The sequence below is a fragment of the Calonectris borealis genome, chromosome 5 (genome assembly GCF_964195595.1).
Source record: "Calonectris borealis chromosome 5, bCalBor7.hap1.2, whole genome shotgun sequence".
In the NCBI taxonomy this organism is placed as follows: Eukaryota; Metazoa; Chordata; class Aves; order Procellariiformes; family Procellariidae; genus Calonectris; species Calonectris borealis.
In genome coordinates, this window is record NC_134316.1 from 23,566,602 (window position 1) to 23,586,490 (window position 19,889).

General features: G+C 38.2%; 1 protein-coding gene across 1 annotated transcript in view; it reads right to left on the reverse strand.

Annotated features, from left to right (window-relative positions):
* The window catches only part of TSHR (thyroid stimulating hormone receptor), a 73,128-nt gene that overhangs the window by 15,955 nt on the left and 37,284 nt on the right, over positions 1–19,889 (reverse strand). The window contains exons 4-8 of the mRNA XM_075151402.1: positions 16,566–16,640; positions 15,231–15,305; positions 11,657–11,734; positions 10,589–10,657; positions 1,200–1,277 (exon numbers count right to left, since the gene is read on the reverse strand). Of these exons, the coding sequence (XP_075007503.1) occupies positions 1,200–1,277; positions 10,589–10,657; positions 11,657–11,734; positions 15,231–15,305; positions 16,566–16,640 (375 nt within the window). The remainder of the gene's footprint in view (positions 1–1,199; positions 1,278–10,588; positions 10,658–11,656; positions 11,735–15,230; positions 15,306–16,565; positions 16,641–19,889) is intronic.

The following is a 19,889-nucleotide window of genomic DNA, read 5'->3' on the forward strand; positions in this document are numbered from 1 at the left end:
CCTCTCAAGCCGGTGAAAGGAAAACCTGATACTCCCCAGAACTGGTCTTGGACCCTGTTCCCAAGGACTCTGCTAATAACTCCAGTGGAGTTATTACTTATGGTAGAGAGTGATGTGGAGGAATGATGTGGCCCGGAAAGGTAGGCCCTTACCCAGATCTTCCTCTTCACCCCACAAGACAAAGTAATTTAGATGACTGAAGTAGAAGACAGGCTACCATTCACAGAGAGGCCTTGCAATGCATCTGACTTGAGATGCAGGGGACAGAGAGACCAGAGATTTGATGATGACCTTGCCATCAAAGGTCTGTTATAACTTTCCACAGCAGGGACACACTCTTCTTAGCATAAAGTGGTTATGACCAATACAACTTCTACTGTAGATTGCTATGTGGCTGGTAGCCAGCCTGATTTTCTGGAGTTGGAAAGATTCTGGGAGAAAAATAATGTCTTCTGCACCTTTTCGTTATTATAGCTAGCTACTAGGATTCCTTCTGTGAACAATACACCGTTATTCTGATATAAATATGCTGTTTTCCTGAAGAGCAGAAAGTAAAACTGATGCTTACATGGAGTGAGCACTGCCGGCACCATCTGGTTTTGCAGTGGAGGAGGGAATCCCACTTTCAGCACTTCAGTTCTCCCCATGATCAGTCCTATGCACTACGTTACATGCTAGATGATTTGAGTTGGCGAATATGATTCTTCTTAAAGTTCTTCAACTTCTTGAAGTTTTTTGTTTCATTCTGTATTGCGATTCCTAATTTTACTGAAGAGGTCTTTGGAGGACTATAAAATCAGACTGGAAGCCAAATTATACAAGAAAGAAGAAAAGACAGCACCAGAAGTAGCTTTATTCTGTCCAAAATTATTTTTCATCTCCGTTTCAATTTCCTTTACATGTGTGCTACTAAAGTCCTTAGTTTGTATTACAATTGTACTACAATTGTACACAGTCATAAGACAGATTGTAGTACAGAATCTTTCAGAAGAAAAATTGGTACGAACAGTATTTCTAATGTAAGATGTAAGCATTTCTTAAATCAGTTCCCTAAAGCACAGCGTTTGTTGCTGATATTCTTTTTGTTAACATGCCATTCCCATCCCTGCTGCTCTGCTGCTAATAATGGTTGGAAAGAAAGTGCAACCTAAAATAATATTATTTTGAAAGCTTTCTCTACTTCATTTTCTCCTACTCACAGTAGAGTTGGTCCACTGTGCACTCCCAGAAATGCATCATCATTGATAACTTCCAGGTATTTGTTCTTGTGCAGATAGCTGTAGAAACAAACAAAACACAGTGTTTTGGAAATAGTTATCCACAGGTTAAAGATCTTCAGTTTACTTGCCTACACAGATTTAAAAAAGCAATATGTATAAGGGCCATCCTATCCCAACAACATATTGAAGCATAACCAGTTACTTCATCTTCTGTGTACCCAAGGAACAAAATACAGGTTTGCCATTTTGAAAATAAATTAAACTCATCAACAAATAATAAATACATAAATTAACAAAATAAATTATCTTTGCTCCAAATTCTTTTTCTCTCTCTGTCATACACATAAAGACACACATACACTGTATCTTCAGGTAAATATGTGTGAGGGTGAGGTGAATTAGATTGTTCTGCTTTCATCAGAACGAGGTAGGGGAATTACATGATACTTACAGGAACACATCATGAACAAACACGGAAATAATTCCCTCCTTGTTTTGAGTTCGATAATTAACAAAAGTTTTAAATGCTTTAAAATCTCCATAGCCAAGTGGAGGCTCCCATATACAGGTCAACAGTTAAGAATGAAGTTTTATTATAAAAAGAGCAAAAGAGGGAGTGACAAGGAGGATAAATCTGAAGTAAAAAATAATATAAAAATTATGTAAAAAAAAAGAATTCTAAAGTCTTGGGAAAACCATGAACAATTTCCTGAGTAGCCAACCCTTTCCTGAAATATCGAATGCTGCAAAGTTCTCCTATCATTACAGATTGATGTAATCAAGGATCAACATTAATTCCCATGACTCTGGAAATTGACATGTAAGAAAGTGTGGATTCGGGAAGTAGGGAATTTACAGAGTTGAGTTAAAGGTGCATGATTGAAGACAAGCAATGCCAGGCTACTGAACACTCAAAAAATTAACATAACCCAAGTGGAACAATCAATGTTAAGTTGAGTTCTATGGTTTTAAATTTAAAAGTGATTGATCTGGAATGAATTTTGATTTTTTTTTTAGCTGGATTGCTGTTTACCATGGTCTGAAACCGTCATTTGAGAAACCTATAAATACATGGATTATTATTGCAGGTAATTCAATCAAGTTCCAAATCGCTTTAGAGATGCTATGTATTTCTGTCCGAGACTCTTGTTCTCAATGGCCTAATAGAATTTATGGTTTTTGTGGAAAGACTTGGGAGAAATAATTGGCTTCAGTAGTTCCACGATTGCAGGTGTACAAAGAGAAAGCATAAACTAAAAAAACCTGCAGGAGCAGCAGAGGCACAGGCATCCTGCTTCTCTGCCAGAGTCACAGTGCACATTTTATGACACTCTGTGAAGAGCAAATATACACAGAACGTGATGAAATGGAAAAATAAGCACTATTTTTATGCATACAGTGCCAGCTTGTGTGTATTAGTTGGGTATATTTGACATAGAGTTAGAATAAAAATGTGGTTTCGGAACAATAGTCCAGCTAAAAAGTACTTCACAAAACGCAACAGGCATGTTAATTTCCTTGACGAGGCGGATCCTCCTGATTAGCCAGGAGGGAGGAGGACTGTGGTTATAAGCAGCTAGATCTCCTAAACACACAGACAGGAATATGCTGAATTAGCTGAGAAGAGTCTGAAGATTAGGTTGTGATACATACATAAGGACATATATATGTGTGTGTGTATATATATATGTATGTACACGTGGATACTACTGTGATAATTCTTTCCCTAAACCAGCAATTAAACCCTAGGTGGTGTTTTTACTTAGTTCAATCAACTTCTGTCACAATGTTTACAAGAGAAACAGCTTGCTGGCATCAAAACTAGTCATGCTTTTTAATTTAATTTAGATGGAAATTGAAATCTTGTGATGGGATTAAGAATAATTTACCAAATATTGTAGTCCCTGGAGGAGGATGGAGGAGCATCTAGCTCTCTTGGCTGAAAGGCGCTACATAAGCAAGGAGACAAAACAGTCCAAGCATTTTGTTTCTGTACTATGATGAGAAAGGACCTCTGAGATAAGTTTGAACCAAGGCAACAAAGGGGATGGTACAGCTACAGGACTGCACTTTGGGGCAGAAATGCAATGTGACCCGTTAAGGAGGAGAACAAAAAATTGCCAAAGAAAGTTGTCAAGGGGAGTGTATGTTCCCTTTGATGAAACGATGGCAAAATGATCAATGCTAGAAAGGCCCTGAAGGACCATGGTGCCTAGGCAGAAGAGACTCGTAGCACCTGTGACTATCCCATTTACAAATTTTATCAATTTTCTATATAGTGGAAAAGGTAAGGTCTACTGGCCCCAGTAGCAAACCGCAGATTAAAGCATGAGGCTGCAGTCTAGGAGCAACAACAGGGTCCACAGACTACAATATTATAGGTAGCTCAGGTCCAGCAGAAGCAGGAAGAGGAACTCACAGTGACGTAAGTATGACAACAGTGGGTGACCCAGGCCCAACAACTACAAGCATCAGGACATTTCACCAACAAGGGCACAGGGCTGGTGGAGGCCTTGTAATTCAAGAATGAAGAAAAAGATGACTGCAGATGATGACTGTAAAGCATTGCTCAGGAGAAGATTATGTGGTTCTCAGTCCAACTAAAGGACAGAAACTTTGCAAGGATTGCAGACAGACTGCCTTATGGAGGTTATGTTTCACAGGGTAGATAAAAGCAGAGAAAATTCCCAATTATGAGATCAGCAGCAAAAGAGAGAAATAGGAGAAAACCAACAATATTGCCCAAGTGAAGCCAGGTGACATTGCTCAGAATTTAAACATAATTATCTTTAAAAGAGGAATATCATAAAACTTCAGAGTGCAGTTGGCACAGAAATGATAAGATGGCCAGTCCGGACCTATTAAAGAAACATAATGAAATGAAAGAAGAAAGAATTTGATACTATTGATGCAGGCAGTAATACCTCAAGCAGAGAGGGATGTTTGGTACTATAACTATTATAAACATTTAAAGCTAGCTTGCGATGTAGCTAGGAAGGCAAAAAATACAATAGAAGGGTTGTCACAACAGATTTCAGAGGGTGTCCATGAAGTTGCTGTGAGCTGTGCCCATTGTGCCAGTTAGTGGCAAAGATACAAAGGTCAAACCTTTCCTAATTGTAAGTTCTGTAACAAAAAGACCATTTGAGAAGGTGGTTGTGGAGATAATTGAATTGACTCATAAAAGTGCAAAAGGCCGCTATTTAATCATCTTTGTCCTGGAAGAGTCTTTCAAATTCAGATACCTGAACTGGGGTTTAGCTGTAAAAATAATAAAGCCAGAGCAATTGTTTCTTGGTGTGGAAAAAATAAAGTAAAGATTCTAATCCTGTCCTGGTTGAAATCATTGGCAAATTTTCCATAACATTCACTGGATATAAGCTTATATTGATCACCATAGTGAGAAATGAGAAGTAAATGCACTTTGGCTGGGTTACACAACACGAAGTCTTAGGGAGCCAAGCCAGAGTAACACTTCTGGCAGGTTAGTCATTGGACATTACCCACGCCTAAAGCCTTGTTTCTTACAGAGGAAAATAGCTTACTTCATCTTCTCAGCTATTATTGTCTGAAATAAGTTTTCACTCTTTAGAAATATATGGCATTCTAGTATCACCTGACATTTGTGTTTTCTGAGAACTGATTTCAACATCTAGGTTGTAGTTTTGAAGGACACAAAAACCTGCCTGACCTAATAAAACCTGTCTGCTTTAGCAACTAGACATTATTATGCAACCAGATAATTGTTTGTCCAATTTTGAAATATTTTCCCCTGATATTTGAACACCATAGTGAGTGATAAACCTGAAATATAATAGTTTATGTATGTGATAAAAAACTTCAAACTTACAAATAGAAATAGCCAACTAGAGACTTTCGGGAAGTTCATAACCATGTGTTACCAAGGAGGGGCTGCAGTGTTAGCTGCCAGTTTTCACATAGATGAGTCAGGCCCATCAGAATGTACAATTTCCTGATGCTAATTGTTTTCAGTTGTTTAAGCACTTTTATTTTGATAGGTACCTCTTTTAAATGGAAAGAATAAGACTTTGGTAAATATTAATTTGACAAAGAAAGTTTATGTGTAGCCAGTATAGTTCCTTCTGAGAGTGCCTTTAATCCTGTTGTTACTGACGGCTAAATGGTATAGAATGTCATTTAAATACACTGCAGAAAAGAAAACCACAACCGTGGTACTCAAGTGTTGGAAGTCTTAGAAATCACATGGGTGAAATGGAATATTTATCCTCAGTGGGGACACTAGAATAATAGCCATTTTGGAAAGTTGGTGGAAGGCAATCAGATACACATGAATACCACAGTGCAAAGTATGCAGGAAATCTGGAGTAGCAAATGCTGAATCTGGAGTAAGACATGCTGATGGTTTCATAGTGCTATAAGTCAAAGGTGGCTTTTTTTTTTTCTTTTTTTAATCAAATCAGATCAGTAAGCTAACTATGCCAGTGACTAACACAGAGTCTTTATGGACTCAAGATCCACGGGTAAGTGGGAAAAATATTGTCTCAGCCCCACCAGAAAACATGACTGCAGTATGCTGAGCAGAATCTTCTGAGGACATGAAACAGTAATAAGGCATTTCAACTGCTATATGTTGAACATAAGACAATGTCATACCACAGCATGGCAGAGATACTGGGTATTCAGACATTATCAATGCATGCTTCATAAAGCAAGAGGTTAGAGTGTCTGCATGAGGAAAAGCAACTTTTGATTTCAGCTTGAATGGCACGTATGCTCTGTTTCAAAATGTTACAGTCTAAAGTCTGTTTTATAAGAGCAATTACCAGGTACTGATATTAAGCAACTCTGTAGGACCAAAAAAGCTGAAGAGTACACTACAACCATAGTGTCCAAAAAGGAGAAATACATATATATGAGAAAACTTCCCTAAAAATAAACAAAAGTATGAAAGTTAAATTATTGAGGGTGTTCTGGGAGCTCTTTAGGGACACCATTTTGGAGATACAGAGGAAACGTGAAAAGCATGAGATGGCAAAAGAAAAAAAAATCCTGAATATTCAAAATATTAAAAATCTTCAACTGAGATGAAAAACTGAAAAACGCTGAAAGGTCTGAAGATATTTTTACAAAATGTTTTATTTTTACCAAAAGTGTACTTTCTTCTGGGGGTAAAGGATATGAATGAAAAATGCTGCCCAGCTACTTCAACTAACTAACATATAGTTCCACATATCTTTCTTTTTTCAGTGTAAAAGATTTCTATTTCTCTTCTTCCATAGTCCAAGGTCATTCATGTCATCCCCCATATTGTAGCTGGACACACCTTTCTCAGTGTTTTTGTTTAGGCTGGATTATTTCACTGATAAGGTTTTACTGCAGTCCCACAACCAATTTTATCAGCACAGGGAGTGAGGGAATAAGAATGAACAGCCAGATTAGGGAAAAAGGGAGGTTTTGCAAAATTTTCTTCCAAAGGGTCACTTAGTTAAAAAATAAGTAAAGTCACTGAAGTTCCTAGTTGGAATACCTCATTGGCTTATGGAATTATGTATTATTTGATAGTATCTGCTTGCTTTCTTTCAGCTTCTGATTTTAAAATAAGGCAGCAAAGCTTAACAAACAAGGAGAAAAATAATATGTTGGCCGCACATTTAAGTATTACCACTATAGTATTAAACGGGCTCTGGACATGTAACATGTTAATGTATCTATGTGTCCTGTTAGATTATGAAATGAAGGTTAAAGAAAGGGGGAACAGGTAAAAGATAAATGCATTGATAAATGAGCAGTATTAAGGATTCATCGTATGTTTTTTCTACACCATTGTTTATCTTGACTCTGAGCTAAGCCAAGTATTATAAGTGATCCCTGAGAGTGTATACCAAAGTACATGTATTCTTTAGGAGTTTATTTTTGTAATTAGATTTTGAGATTGCACACTTTCCATTTCAGTAATTTAGACAGCTCTGTAAAAGCTCACCACAAATATATTTTGCCATTCACTGGAAATATGTTTTTAGAAAATCTTCTTTCCTCACCAATTTCCTTACAGAAATAAACATTGGTGCAGGAGCACCACTTTGCAGAAGTCTGCAGGAGTGATGCAGTTCATGGACCTTAATGATGTGTTAGAACGAGGAATTCAAGTTTCAGATGAATGCTGTTCCGTAGAAGTGTCATTCAGCCCTTCATTCCCGGTTCTTTACTTCCCTGTCTTTATAAAACATATACAGCAATACTGTGGTTTGCTATTAAACACGGATCCTTGTTGGATGAGAAGATTTATTAGGTGGTGCCATCATTCAGTATGATAATGGAAACCATTTATGCATGGTTCCACACCTATATCTGCATTGATTGTTTTGACCTCCTTCAATTATATAGGTCTTTTAATACTGCAAGAGTGGTAGAAAGGCACCCTGCATGGTAGCCTCCGAGATTCCCCAGATGTCTTCTGATTTATGGATGGAACATGGAGTCTTCAAATGATTTGTCAAAAATGAATTATTGTTTTCGATTGTTTTCCTTTTTTACTTGTTTCCTTCCTTGAGGTCATCATTCAAAACCCATTAAAATTTCTTTCCCTCACTCTTTCTCTCTTAGTTTCTTTTTGCTGCTAGTTTCAACAAGTCCAAGGGACCTTCGATCAGACCCAGAGGAAAACAGGTACTTTCTTTGCTGTACAGTGGCAGATAAACAGGAGTTCAAATTAGAAATGTCAGAATACTGCAAATGCAATATTTGCCTTTTGCATTAACTTAATGTTGCTGCTAGAAACAACAAATCTCCAAGCTTGCACTTAGCAAAATTATACCTTATCTTGGCATATGGTAACCAAACTACTTCAGAAAATTAGTTTAGAAATTTCAATGTAGTTTATCAAACAGATAAAGGCTTTACCACTGATGTGCAGCTCCCTAGTTTGCCTTGTAAATCTGGAGTACTGCTTTGCTCCAAGTAAATGTCATATGATTTAATTAGGAGAAAATTGTTTGTTGTAATAAACCATTTTTACTGCTGGTAGATAAAGCCCTGAAAGTAAGCCTGGTTTTAGTTCTTCTGGGGTTTGTTTTTGTTTTTTGCTTTTTTTTTAATTTGCTTAACTAGTGCATCATAGCCAGTCTCTGGAAAGATTGACATAGAGTCATAGAATATCTCAGGTTGGAAGGGACCCATAAGGATCATTGCAGGACTACCTAAAGCTAAACCATATGACTAAAAGTATCATCCAGACGCTCCTTAAGCTCTGACAGGCTTGGTACCATGACCACTTCCCTGGGAGCCTGTTCCAGTGACTGACCACCCTCCCAATAATGTCCAATCTGAACCTCCACTGATGTAGCTTCATTCCATTTCCTCGTGTCCTATCGCTGGTCACCAGAGGGAGGAGATCAGCATCTCCCTCTCCGCTGCCCCCCTTGAGGAAGTTGTAGACTGCCATGAGGTCACCCCTCAGCCTTCTCTTCTGCAAGCTGAACAAACCAAGTGACCTCAGCCACTCCTCATAAGTCTTGCCCTCGAGACATTTCACCATCTTGGTCACCCTTCTCCGGACACACTCTAATAGTTTGTTCTCCTTCTTATATCGAGGCGCCCAAAACTGCACACGGTACTCGAGGTGAGGCCGCACCAGTGCAGTGTAGAGTGGGACAATCACCTCCCTCGACCGGCTAGCTGTGCTGTGCTGGATGCACCCCAGGACACGGTTGGCCCTGTTGCCTTCCAGGGCACACTGTTGACTCATATTCAACTTGCCGTCAACCCAAACCCCCAGATCTCTTTCCGCAGGGCTGCTCTCCAGCCTCTCATCCCCCAGTGTGTATGTATAACCAGGATTACCCCACCCCAGGTGCAGAATCCAGCACTTCTCTTGTTAAATTTCATACAGTTGGTGATTGCCCAGCTCTCGAGTCTATCTAGATCTCTCTGTAAGGCCCTCTACCCTCGAGGCCTTAAAGAATACTGAAATACCCCTAAAGAATACTAATTGCAAACTTTTTCTGAAAGTAAGCAAGCAGCATCTGCAGAACCTAGTATGTGTTTTCTGCTTCTCTACTTCCACCCAGTCCAATAAAGCACATGTTTAGGACTCCAGATCTTCTGAAACTACATTTTCACTCGGTTCTTTAATAATAAGGAAAATTCCAAAGAGACCAGAAGCAAGAGAACTTGCACACTATCAGAGAAGTAAAAAGAAAAATTCCTACAAAATCATCTCCAACCTGTGTTTCATCAAAATGTAAGAAATGGGAGAGCAACACAGTTCATATATTGGCTAAGGCTTAGAAAGGTTTAAGTATTGCATATACAGCTTAGAGGGATTCAGTCACGACACTGAATTAATTTTGCCATATTTTACGTCTTGCAATTTCTGTGGACACTAGTACAAACACTACGTCGTCATGAAAAACTTCCTTTCTCATATGAAAGTTCAAAATAACTGAACTAACGTGACTAAAATAAGACCTATCACAGGTCTTTAGTTTAACTCAAACCTTTTCAAAATTTAAGAAGTCTAGCTAGCTGTTAAGGAAAAAAAGGCAGTTTGGAAAGATTAAGACCACGTGAAGGATGCTCTTATAGAATTCTTATAGAATTCAAGCCCAATTTAACTGAAAGTAATCATATGTATCCTCATGCCTCTGTGGTTAATTTAAGAGCTCACGATGAAGAAATCTCTTTACTCATGAGATTGCTAGCCAGACTCTTCAGTCAAGCCTCTGTAGGACCACAGTAAGCTCTACCAAAGTGAATGGAGCCTCTGGAATTGAGATTTGTTCTGTGTTAATGATTCAGGCAGATGATTTGGGGTATGGTGTAAAAAGGATATTCACTCACTAAGTATTAGTTTTCCAGAAACTACATTAAGAAGGTGAAGGGAAAACTGAAATGGTTGTTGCTTCATACTTTTGAGGTGCCCATCTCTCATTTCTAGTGCAAGTGACTGGTTCCTCTGACTTGCTTCCAATACCTTACACGACTCCCTTTTTTGCAGATAAGAGATTTCTGTGAAAGGGCTGCTACCATTATCAGTACTACACTTACTAAAATAAACTGTCTTCTAAGTAAAACAGCATAATTATCTTCCAAATTGTCTTAGAAATGTTACTGATCAAAAGAAATTTTATTGTAGCTTCAAACCAGAACAAAATTCACACTGGAATTACCTGCCATGATTTTATTTCTGAGCTATAAATATACATACCAAATGAAAGCTCTGCAAAAGCCATTAAGTGCCCATATTTTTATTGCTGGCTGAAATTAATATCCTCTCTTTGCTCCTTAAAAATAATTAGAATAAGATATGTATTTGAGAGCCTCCAACAAGCATAGAGTATTTATTATATAATTTTTTTTCTGAAAGAAGAGAATGATCTGCTACTTACATAGCATCCAGATTTGTCCCATTAAAAGCATGGCCTTGGATGCTGGTAAAACCATTATTGTAGAGTTTGCTGGAAGCAAAAAAAAAAGAAAAAAAAATTAGTGTATTTTGGGTTGCTTCAATACCTGAATACCTAACATCTTATGTATCATTTTTCTTGGCAACAGCACATTTATGGATGGGTTAATTTTAATCTCTTGAAGAAGCAGCAATTATAGTGCAAGGTCAAACAAATGCCCAGCAGCGTTCTTGAGTGTAGCTGAATCAAGAATACCAAGTGGCAGGTGTGCCATCTTTTACTTCTTTTTATAGCAAAGATAGAACTAGACTAAAACACTTTGCTATAACTTTCCCACCCTCAAACTAAAAACATGGAAACAAAATTCTGCTAGGACTGATTAAGGAAGGCTAAAGGAATTAATACCTAGCAAAATAGGTACGATTTTACTATCAGGCCTGCCTGAATTTTTAGAATTCATTCTTTTGCTCCCTTAGAGCAAAAGGATTTCTTTTAGAATTTCTTCAGAATTCATTCTTTTGCATTCCAGTGCTCTTCCCCCTAGTTCAGGTCATAACACATTACAGTCATTTTCACTCCCCTCAGCCCTTTCTTGTGGCTCACACCGAGTATGACTTGCATAACTGAACTTTATTTAATAATTTTTCTTCAAATATGACTCTTCTGACATTTGCCACCCATTAGTTTTCACGGTATGTGCCACTTAAGTTGCAAAAAAGTTAGACACAGTTCCAACCACGCTGTAGCTTTACAGAACTCCACGAAATTTTCCCTTTGATTTTCTCCAATATACCCATTCACTGGCGTTAGTGTCATACAAAATCAAAACCACTTTGGTCAAGCCAGTTTAAAGAAGAGCAGCAGGCCTGATTCAAATCACTACCAAAGTAAAGAATTTATGCAAACTAGATTATGGATACTACCTGTCTATGGTGTTTCTCTGTTACAAACTACTAGAGAGTAGGACAGGGATTTTTTTTTTTTTTTTAAACATTTTATCATATGCTTGAGAGAGGTAGTTTCCTTGTGACTTAAACTGGAAGAACTTACAGGGTTAGAGATTCATTACAAAGCCCATGGAAAGCATTTGCAGGCACTGAAGTCAAGAAAGGATTATCTGCAATTTCGCTGAAAAAGGAGACAAAACATCACAATCAAACATCTGCCCAACAGAGCTTCTCCAGAACACTTTTATTATTAATTGTTCTCTGCCTTGATAATAAATAAAAGTGTAGAATAACTTGTTTAGTTATATCTAAGGCCAGAAGATACATGTGGGATGATTAAGAATCGAGCATGTACCAGTATCCAGGAAATGAGCTTGTGAAGTAGATGGGTTTTGTAGTCCTGGTGAGGTGTGCCAGCCTGTGTGATTATAGTGGTTAACAGCACAGACAGGTCCCTTGTCTGATAAGCCAGAGAATTAGCAAAGTATGTCAATTGAGCCAGCCCAAGTGGCTTCAGAGCTGAGATCCTGCTCTCTAGTTAAACTCAGATAAGACATCAAATAATGTCAGGACAGAGGCATTTCACTTTACAGAACTGCGTTTAGCACAAGTGAAATAACTTACTATGTGATCTAACCTAATGATTCTTCTCAACTCTCATCCAAATGAGTGTTTCACTATCTGTCGTTTCTTAAATACTTTTTTACTCTCACTCTGCAGTCTTAATAAATACTATGTATCTTCAGACCAAAACTCTGTTGTGACAAAAAGGACAAAGAAAGACTGAAAAGATTTACTATGACTAAACTGGAGAAGCGAGAGAGGAAAAAGCTGGTAGAAACAAAGGGCGGAGCTAAGTGTCTGATTGTCTTTTTTCTGCTTTTTCCTGAATCATTTTGGAGTCTGGAACCCAAAATATTCTGTAAATTTTTCTTTTCTTCAGCTTGTGAATTAGATGTGGTCTAGTAAGGCCAGACCATAATGTCCATGGGCCAAGAAGTCCTAACAATTACCCATGTGACAGGAACAATTTCGTTCCTTTTCTGTGAGAGAGATATATATATATATGTGTATATGTGCTAACACTGAACCGTACTACAACCATTTTTATTCCAAATAGTATTCACCGATAGGTGGTTTCCACCACAAGTTATTTTGGTTTGACATTTTTCAGATTGGTTCGCTTTTCTAAACAAATGTTTACTTGTAAGTTGCTTGACCTCAAAGGCCGATAGTGATATAATGAATGCTTTTTCCCCAGCTATACCTTATTCATCATTTAGAAACCTATTCTTCTTCAAGAGCAGATTTTTTTCTTGATGAAAGAAACAAAAAGGCTATCTTTCATTGAATAGCAACATTTAGAAATACCTTCCTTGAAAATGCAGGTCTACTCTTTAAAAGTCTATCGCATATAAGACCCGTGTTTATTTCTCGTTAGTGATCTTTATAAAAAATTTTCAAGGTAGAAGTAAAATAATGTTTTGCTATCTGTCACTTAGTCACTGAGTTGGTTGGAAGCAAAGACACAAATGGTTGTATAAACTGCTTCTGTTTCATCTAGCCTATTTAATTCTTGGTTCTCTCTACTTAGTGAGTGTTTAATTCACAATCTAGTAGAGCTTAATGTAAGCTAAAGCCCTTTTGGTCTTTGAGGACCTCCCTAATAGCTCTTAAGATGTAGGCGTATCCCACTCAGACCTCTGACTGACTCAGGTTTGAACCTCGGAGGCCTACAGCCCAGGCAAACATAGAAGCTCCAGGTTACGGAGTGTGAGTTAGCACAAGGCTTACCTTTAGTCTCAGGAGATCCTTGGGAGGGAAGATCTCATTGCTCACTGCAGGTCTAGACTCCTTAGCAAAACAACCAGCATTTCTACATTGCTCTAAGGTTTGTCTTGCCAATGGCAGACCACGAGTGTAGTGGGGACTGATCATTCTTGACTAAGAATGCCCCTTAGCAGCACTGAAACAATGCCTGGGGTAGACCATCAATCATATCTTTGCAAGTCACCTTCTAGCATAATACTTCTCATTTTTAATAGCCTTTTACCTAGCCCATCCAGCAGTCAAGCGTCTTCCAGCTGAACACTACTACAGTATAAGGTTGTTAACTCCTCTCTAGGACTAAGTAGTGACCAAGATACTTTTACCTTGTGTCAGCCTGCAAGTCTTCATCTGAGCTGCTCTTCCTCCTTGGCTTGATTGCAACCCAGAATTTGAACTTAAATTGCAGGTTAGGGCACAAAGATGGATGTCATTGCATTCTGAATACCAAGAAACACCTGCTTTTTTCACAGCAGAACTCTTTGTTTCTGAAATACCTTTAAGGATAATAGTGGGAGACCCCCTGCCCCCATTTGTGTTCCCAATCTTTCTCCAAAAAATTGTTCTGCAATTTTTTCAAGACATATTTAAAAAAAAAGGTGGAAGGGGGTGTCTTTAAATCAGTCAAAGTAAATGGGTTTTAAGGTGTGAGAAAGGAAGAAGGTCTTAGTGTTATGTAGGAGTGCCTCACGTGAACAAACCCAACTAAATTAGCAAAGCTTGCTAGTAGGAAAATTCTTTTCAGCTGAGGACTTTAGTAGTGAGAGATGGCTCCACCTAGGAAGTCTAGCTTTAAAGTAGGCAATTGTCAGTCCTGGTGCTTTGGTCCTTCAGCGAGACTATAGTCTTGTACTTGAAATGTGACCCTACAAGTAAGGTTGGGCAAGGGCATTTAGGCAAAGTGTGTGTTCATAGAAGCTTATGCTGTCCATCTAAAAGAACATGCATCTCATTCAACTACTATGAAAAAAGGGTGAGTAACAGAAGGGAGATGGGTAGTCCTCTTTCTCAAAGACACGCTGTGCCAGGCTGAGCTGACCTCACTACTAAGGCTGTCATGAAACCAAGATTCTCCTGGTCTAGCAACTTAAAAGCTCTACTTTATTTCTCAGCTTTGGCGATTTGCTTTTTAAGCTCCGTTTTTGTTTTCTTTATTAAAACATTAATTGTATGAAGCAACGTATTTTGGATAAAATAAGTCTTCACCAAAATCTTCCTAAAAATGTGAGCTCAGCCAACACTGAGCTTTTTAAAGGTGTAATGATAAACAATTGCTGTCAAGATTGTCCAGTTCTCCTGCTCTTGAGTCCTCTGTGCTCAGGGTGGGGTCAGAAGAAAGAAGGCAGCTAGCCAATGGAGGTTATGATTCGACAATATAGGAGCTCAATGAAGAGTAGTATCAGAAAATGTGCAATATGAGCTCATCATGCCAGCACAAATTTGTTAGAAGAATGTTGACAGGATGACTTCGTGTTAGCAGGCTGTATGTCAGATCAGGTCCTGTGTGTCACACTATTCTGACTTCAGACTAATTCAGATATTGCACAGCCATTACAAAAACAAAAACAAAATAAAAGCAAAAGGCTGGTAGAAGTTGTGTATCATGTGCTTTGGCTAATTCAAGAGAAATGCGCTTGTGTGTCCATGTCTTTCATCCAGGTCAAAGGTATAGTGCTACGTGACCTGGCATTTTCCAGGTTTGGTACTAATGATAATTGAAATATAGCTTGAGGAAAAGTGCTTTGTCAGACTTATTTGATATTTTTCTCCAAAACAGAAATGTTCACTATAGGTTTTCTTGGGATCCGAGGATGGCAATATTCTAACCAGCTGTGAGGACAGATACTTACAGTAAAAAGTTCACATCAGATGAGTAGATTTTGGTGAGGTCTGGAAATGCTTTGAGTCCAGTATTAAAAATACCACTGAAAGAGAGAAGAAACAGAAAGAATTACATGTACTGGATCACTGAACAACAACAAATAATGTATTATTTAAAGCATTCAACAGTGCAGGACGGTTATTTCATCCTCTCTATTGTCAATCAATTCATTTATAATGAACTGTCTAAAATATAAGGATGCAAGAAAATTAAAAACAATAAAAATATCAGATTTATGATAAATTATAGAGTCTAAAAAATGGGAACACAGAATAATAAGACAGCTAAGCAGATCTGCAGAGGGAAGGAGCCTGTGAGGTGGATTGGGAGAAAAAAAATTATAACTCTGGATTCACCTGAGAGATTAAGGCTGCTTCAGACAATAGTCTGGACCCCCAAATCCTCTATCTTTCATTGAGGCTAAGAGCTGTTCAAATAGCTCTAAAAAGGGAAATTGTCTTCAAATGCGAATACAGTTAATGCCCCTTATTTCTGAACTCTTGTAGAGTGGAAATAACTTAAGAAAATATAGTTCTCAATTTTTAAAACTATTCTCCTGAAATGAAATTCTTTTGACTACTTTCTTTTTATTGCTTTCAGATCTATAGCAAAAATCTGGAAAAATCTTTCCTCCTCTCCACTACCCGCCCCCCCCCCCCCCCAGAGCCCTTTCTAGAGTCTTCCAAACATTACTCAAAATCACAGAAGTTATTCTCTTTCTCAGCTCTCTTTCCTAAGCTGTAATTTTAGAATTTCATGGTTACTCTGTGCTGCTCTTTAGAAACTTCAGGGGAATACAGAGAATTCTTCAGGATTTCTTTCTGCCATAGAGGTCATATGAAATCAGGTGTCTATAGATGGGCTTGTCACATTTAGCTTTAATGTAAAGACAAGTATGCTTTAAAATCCTGTGTAAATATCTAGTAAATATAAAAGATGTGTATATTTCTGTTGTGTCCCTTCTTCCCACTACTCCCTACAAAAACATAGTAAGACAGCACTTATCGTAAAAAGAAAGCTAGCTATGGAATTTTGCCAAGGAAACATTAGTGTATTCCAGACATTTAATGGATAAGATGAATGGCAAAATTACTGATGAATTTGTGAATATGTTTTCCTTTCTCGCAAAAGTAGTCAAAGTACCAACCCCTACCCTAGCTGGCTTTCTGTCATTAAAATAAAACAACAGGGAAAAACATTGCAGTCAGTTCCAAAATGAAATGCAAAGAAACAAAACTGCTATAGTGTAAAGAATCATCTGTGAAGCTTAAGTGCCAACTTGTTACAGGCGCTAAATACTTACAGGTATTTCAAAAGTGGGAGGTTCTTAAAGGCATCTGGATCTATGTAATCCAAGTTTCTAAGATTTCGAATTTCACTGTAAAAAAGAGAGGAACATTACCACATTGTCCTTAATACTTAGTTATTTATCGTAACAGAAATCAGCAATGTTAAAATGAAATTTCAGGGACCTAATTCCTGAAATGAGTTTTTGTACTGGCCAGCACTAGCTCAAGACCACTATGCATTCTGAGCAATCTTTCAATGATGAATTGCCATCTGGATAGAATCTGGCTAGTTTAAGCAAGGGGGGAAGAAGCACCTGAGATTTCATGTCTGCACGGTCCTAAAATCAAAGCAATAGCTTGTGGTAATGGCTATTACTTTGAACATAGTGAGAGTTTTGTGTCTGCAAAGTTGAGTAAAAAGAAGAAAAGTTAAGCAAAACTTTCAGTATTGATGTATCATAATCCTATCAATTTACAACCATCTATTTAGCTTATAATATTATGTCCTATTATTTTCCTGGTTACTTCCTTCATGTCTCTAACAGTGTTTTGTATTATTTTTCCTGTCTCTTTTACAGAACTTATCAGTGGATCCAAAGGATGGCTCAGGTCACTTAAATTAACTCCATTCTGAGACTTGACATGGACACACCATTCACTATATAGCCATGTCCCGCAGTATAGAGGATAGTGTATCTCTTTGTTTTATACTGATGCAAAATGTAACATAGACTTCATTCCTTACATCTCCTGTCCACAGTTATGTCTTTAAGTACTTCTACCCAGGTGACAACTTGGACTACAGATGGCTTTTTAGACTGCATATCTTGAAGAACCAGCCTGACACTGATTGTGGCTATGGCCAAGGGTGCTTTCTGCAGGTGTGTTGGTGGGGCTGCTGCCCCTCCAGCCATCATGATCATTGCCTGGCATCATGACTCTTCCTCATTTTTCTGAAATGTTTGTCTCTGCCCTTAATGCAATTTTCCTCAATCTTTCTCATTCCTCTTTTTTTCAGCAGATTGCTTCCTTTTCTATCCATAATGACAGTCACCAGTCTGGCTGCACCAATCAGACTGTGCCAAAATTCCCTGTCTAGACTCAGTAGACCTAGCAAATCTTCATCTTTTATGAAAAAACCCACCCATACCCACCCCTATGACATGCACACTTTTCCTTTCCTGGCATCTTTACTGTCTCCAGAAGGGGTTAGCCCTTTTTGCTTCTATTTTGCCTATGTGTGCTTCTATTTCTTTACCTTAAACCAGTTCTGGACCCTGGTCTTATAACTCTGCTGGAACAACTCTCAGCCTTTCATAATATAGAAACCGTATAGAAAGAACGGTGTCAGTATTCCTCCTGAAACTAGCTGTGGAGCAGTGGGCTGAGGGAAGCACTTCTTGCTACTTATATAGAGAAATTTGATGAAGACAACAGGTATAGATGGCATGGTGGTGCAGGTTGTGTGGGTGATGTTCTGGTCTTAAGTCAGTCCAAGAAGTGGTGCTACTGGGCAGACACTCAATGGCCGGAAACCAGTAGTATTTAATTTACCGTGCCCTAACAGTGCCAAGTAACCTACACAATACAGGTATCAGGAAGTTGGGTTTTAAGGATACCTCTGCCACTGGAATAATTTTTACAGGATAAAATCAACCCAGCCAAGTTGTCTGAGAAATAAAAGTGGGAAATGAGATATAAGACAGTAGATAAATCAGTATGTAGATACAGGTACCAAGACTTCAGCCTCTCTATATATTGTTATACTGACAAAACAGTTCTGGTCCACCTTTCAAGTCTTCAATTTTTACTCTGTTTACTCCAACATTGCAGGGAGACAAGGATTTACCTTTTACTGGCGTGTTAAACTGATGTAATTAATAGCTATACTCCGCTATTACAGAGCTGTAATCAAATATTCTTCATGTCTGTTAGCTACTTTGAACAGTACTGTTTCTGTATTTAAAAGAAATCTTTTCAATATCAGTCTCTTGCTTCTCTCAAATTATTGTATTAGTTATGTAGCTATCACACTCCCAACAGTGGAATTTGGTCCATAAACTTTAACTGACATATTTTTTCCATCACTGACTACATTTAAAATGCTGGACTCCTGGCCAGATATTCCTTTGTTGTGGACCAAACATGTTCCAGGGAAAGACAGTCTTCAGATCAACCTTCAGCCTGGAAATGGATAATGCATTGGAGTACCATAGAGTCATCAGGTTTTGGCTTGTTGCTATTCATAGTATCCTGCATAAATGATTTGGATGAGGGTACTGAAAGTAAGAATTCGAAATATACAGATGGTACTAAAATTGGAAGCACAAAATAATGCAATGAGATTTTGATTTATTAAGTAACTGGGCATGAGAGGGCATGTGCTGTTTAACAAAGGCAAATGAAAAACTAATTAATCTGGGAATAAAAGATTTAAAACTGCCAGATGAGACAGCTGGCACAGTAATCAGAGAAAAGCTTAAATAATGTGAGTAAGGAAATCACTATGATTCAACTTAACGTTGGGGAAATGTTTATGTCCCTGCTGTTCAACTTCCTTGAACTGGTAATGCTGGGATTAGGAAAGAAGTATGCTTTAATATCTACTGTATTTATAATTGCATTTCATCCTACACTTTGTATTACAGAGGTTTCTTAACGCCCAAAAGGAAGAAAACGGCCTATTGTGGTAGGCACTACAGAAATCAACAGCAGACAGCCAGTTGCTTAGAAGTCTCTAGTCAAAATACATGAAAAAGAGGATGAGAGAGGTATAAAAAGGTAAAAGGTTGGTATGGTTTAACCTGGCAGGCAGCCAAACACCACACAGCTGCTTGCTCACTCCCCCCCTCAGTGGGATGGGGGAGAGAATCAGAAAAAAAAGGTAAAATTCGTGGATTGAGATAAAGACAGTTTAATAGAACAGAAAAGGAAGGGAAAATAATAATGATGATAGAATATAAAAATAAGTAATGCACCGTGCAATTGCTCACCACCCACTGACCGATGCCCAGCCAGTCCCCGAGCAGCGGTTGCTGTCCCCCGGCCAACTCCCCCAGCTTATATACTGAGCATGATGTCATATGGTATGGAATATCTGTTTGGCCAGTTTGGGTTAGCTGTCCTGGCTATGCTCCCACCCAGGTTTTTGTGCACCTGGCAGAGCATGGGAAGCTGAAAAGTCCTTGACTTGTGTCAATGCTACTTAGCAACAACTAAAAGATCAGTGTGTTATCAACATTATTCTCATACTAAATCCAAAACACAGCACTATGCCAGCTACTAGAAAGAAAACTAACTCTATCCCAGCTGAAACCAGAACAAAAGTGATGTGACCA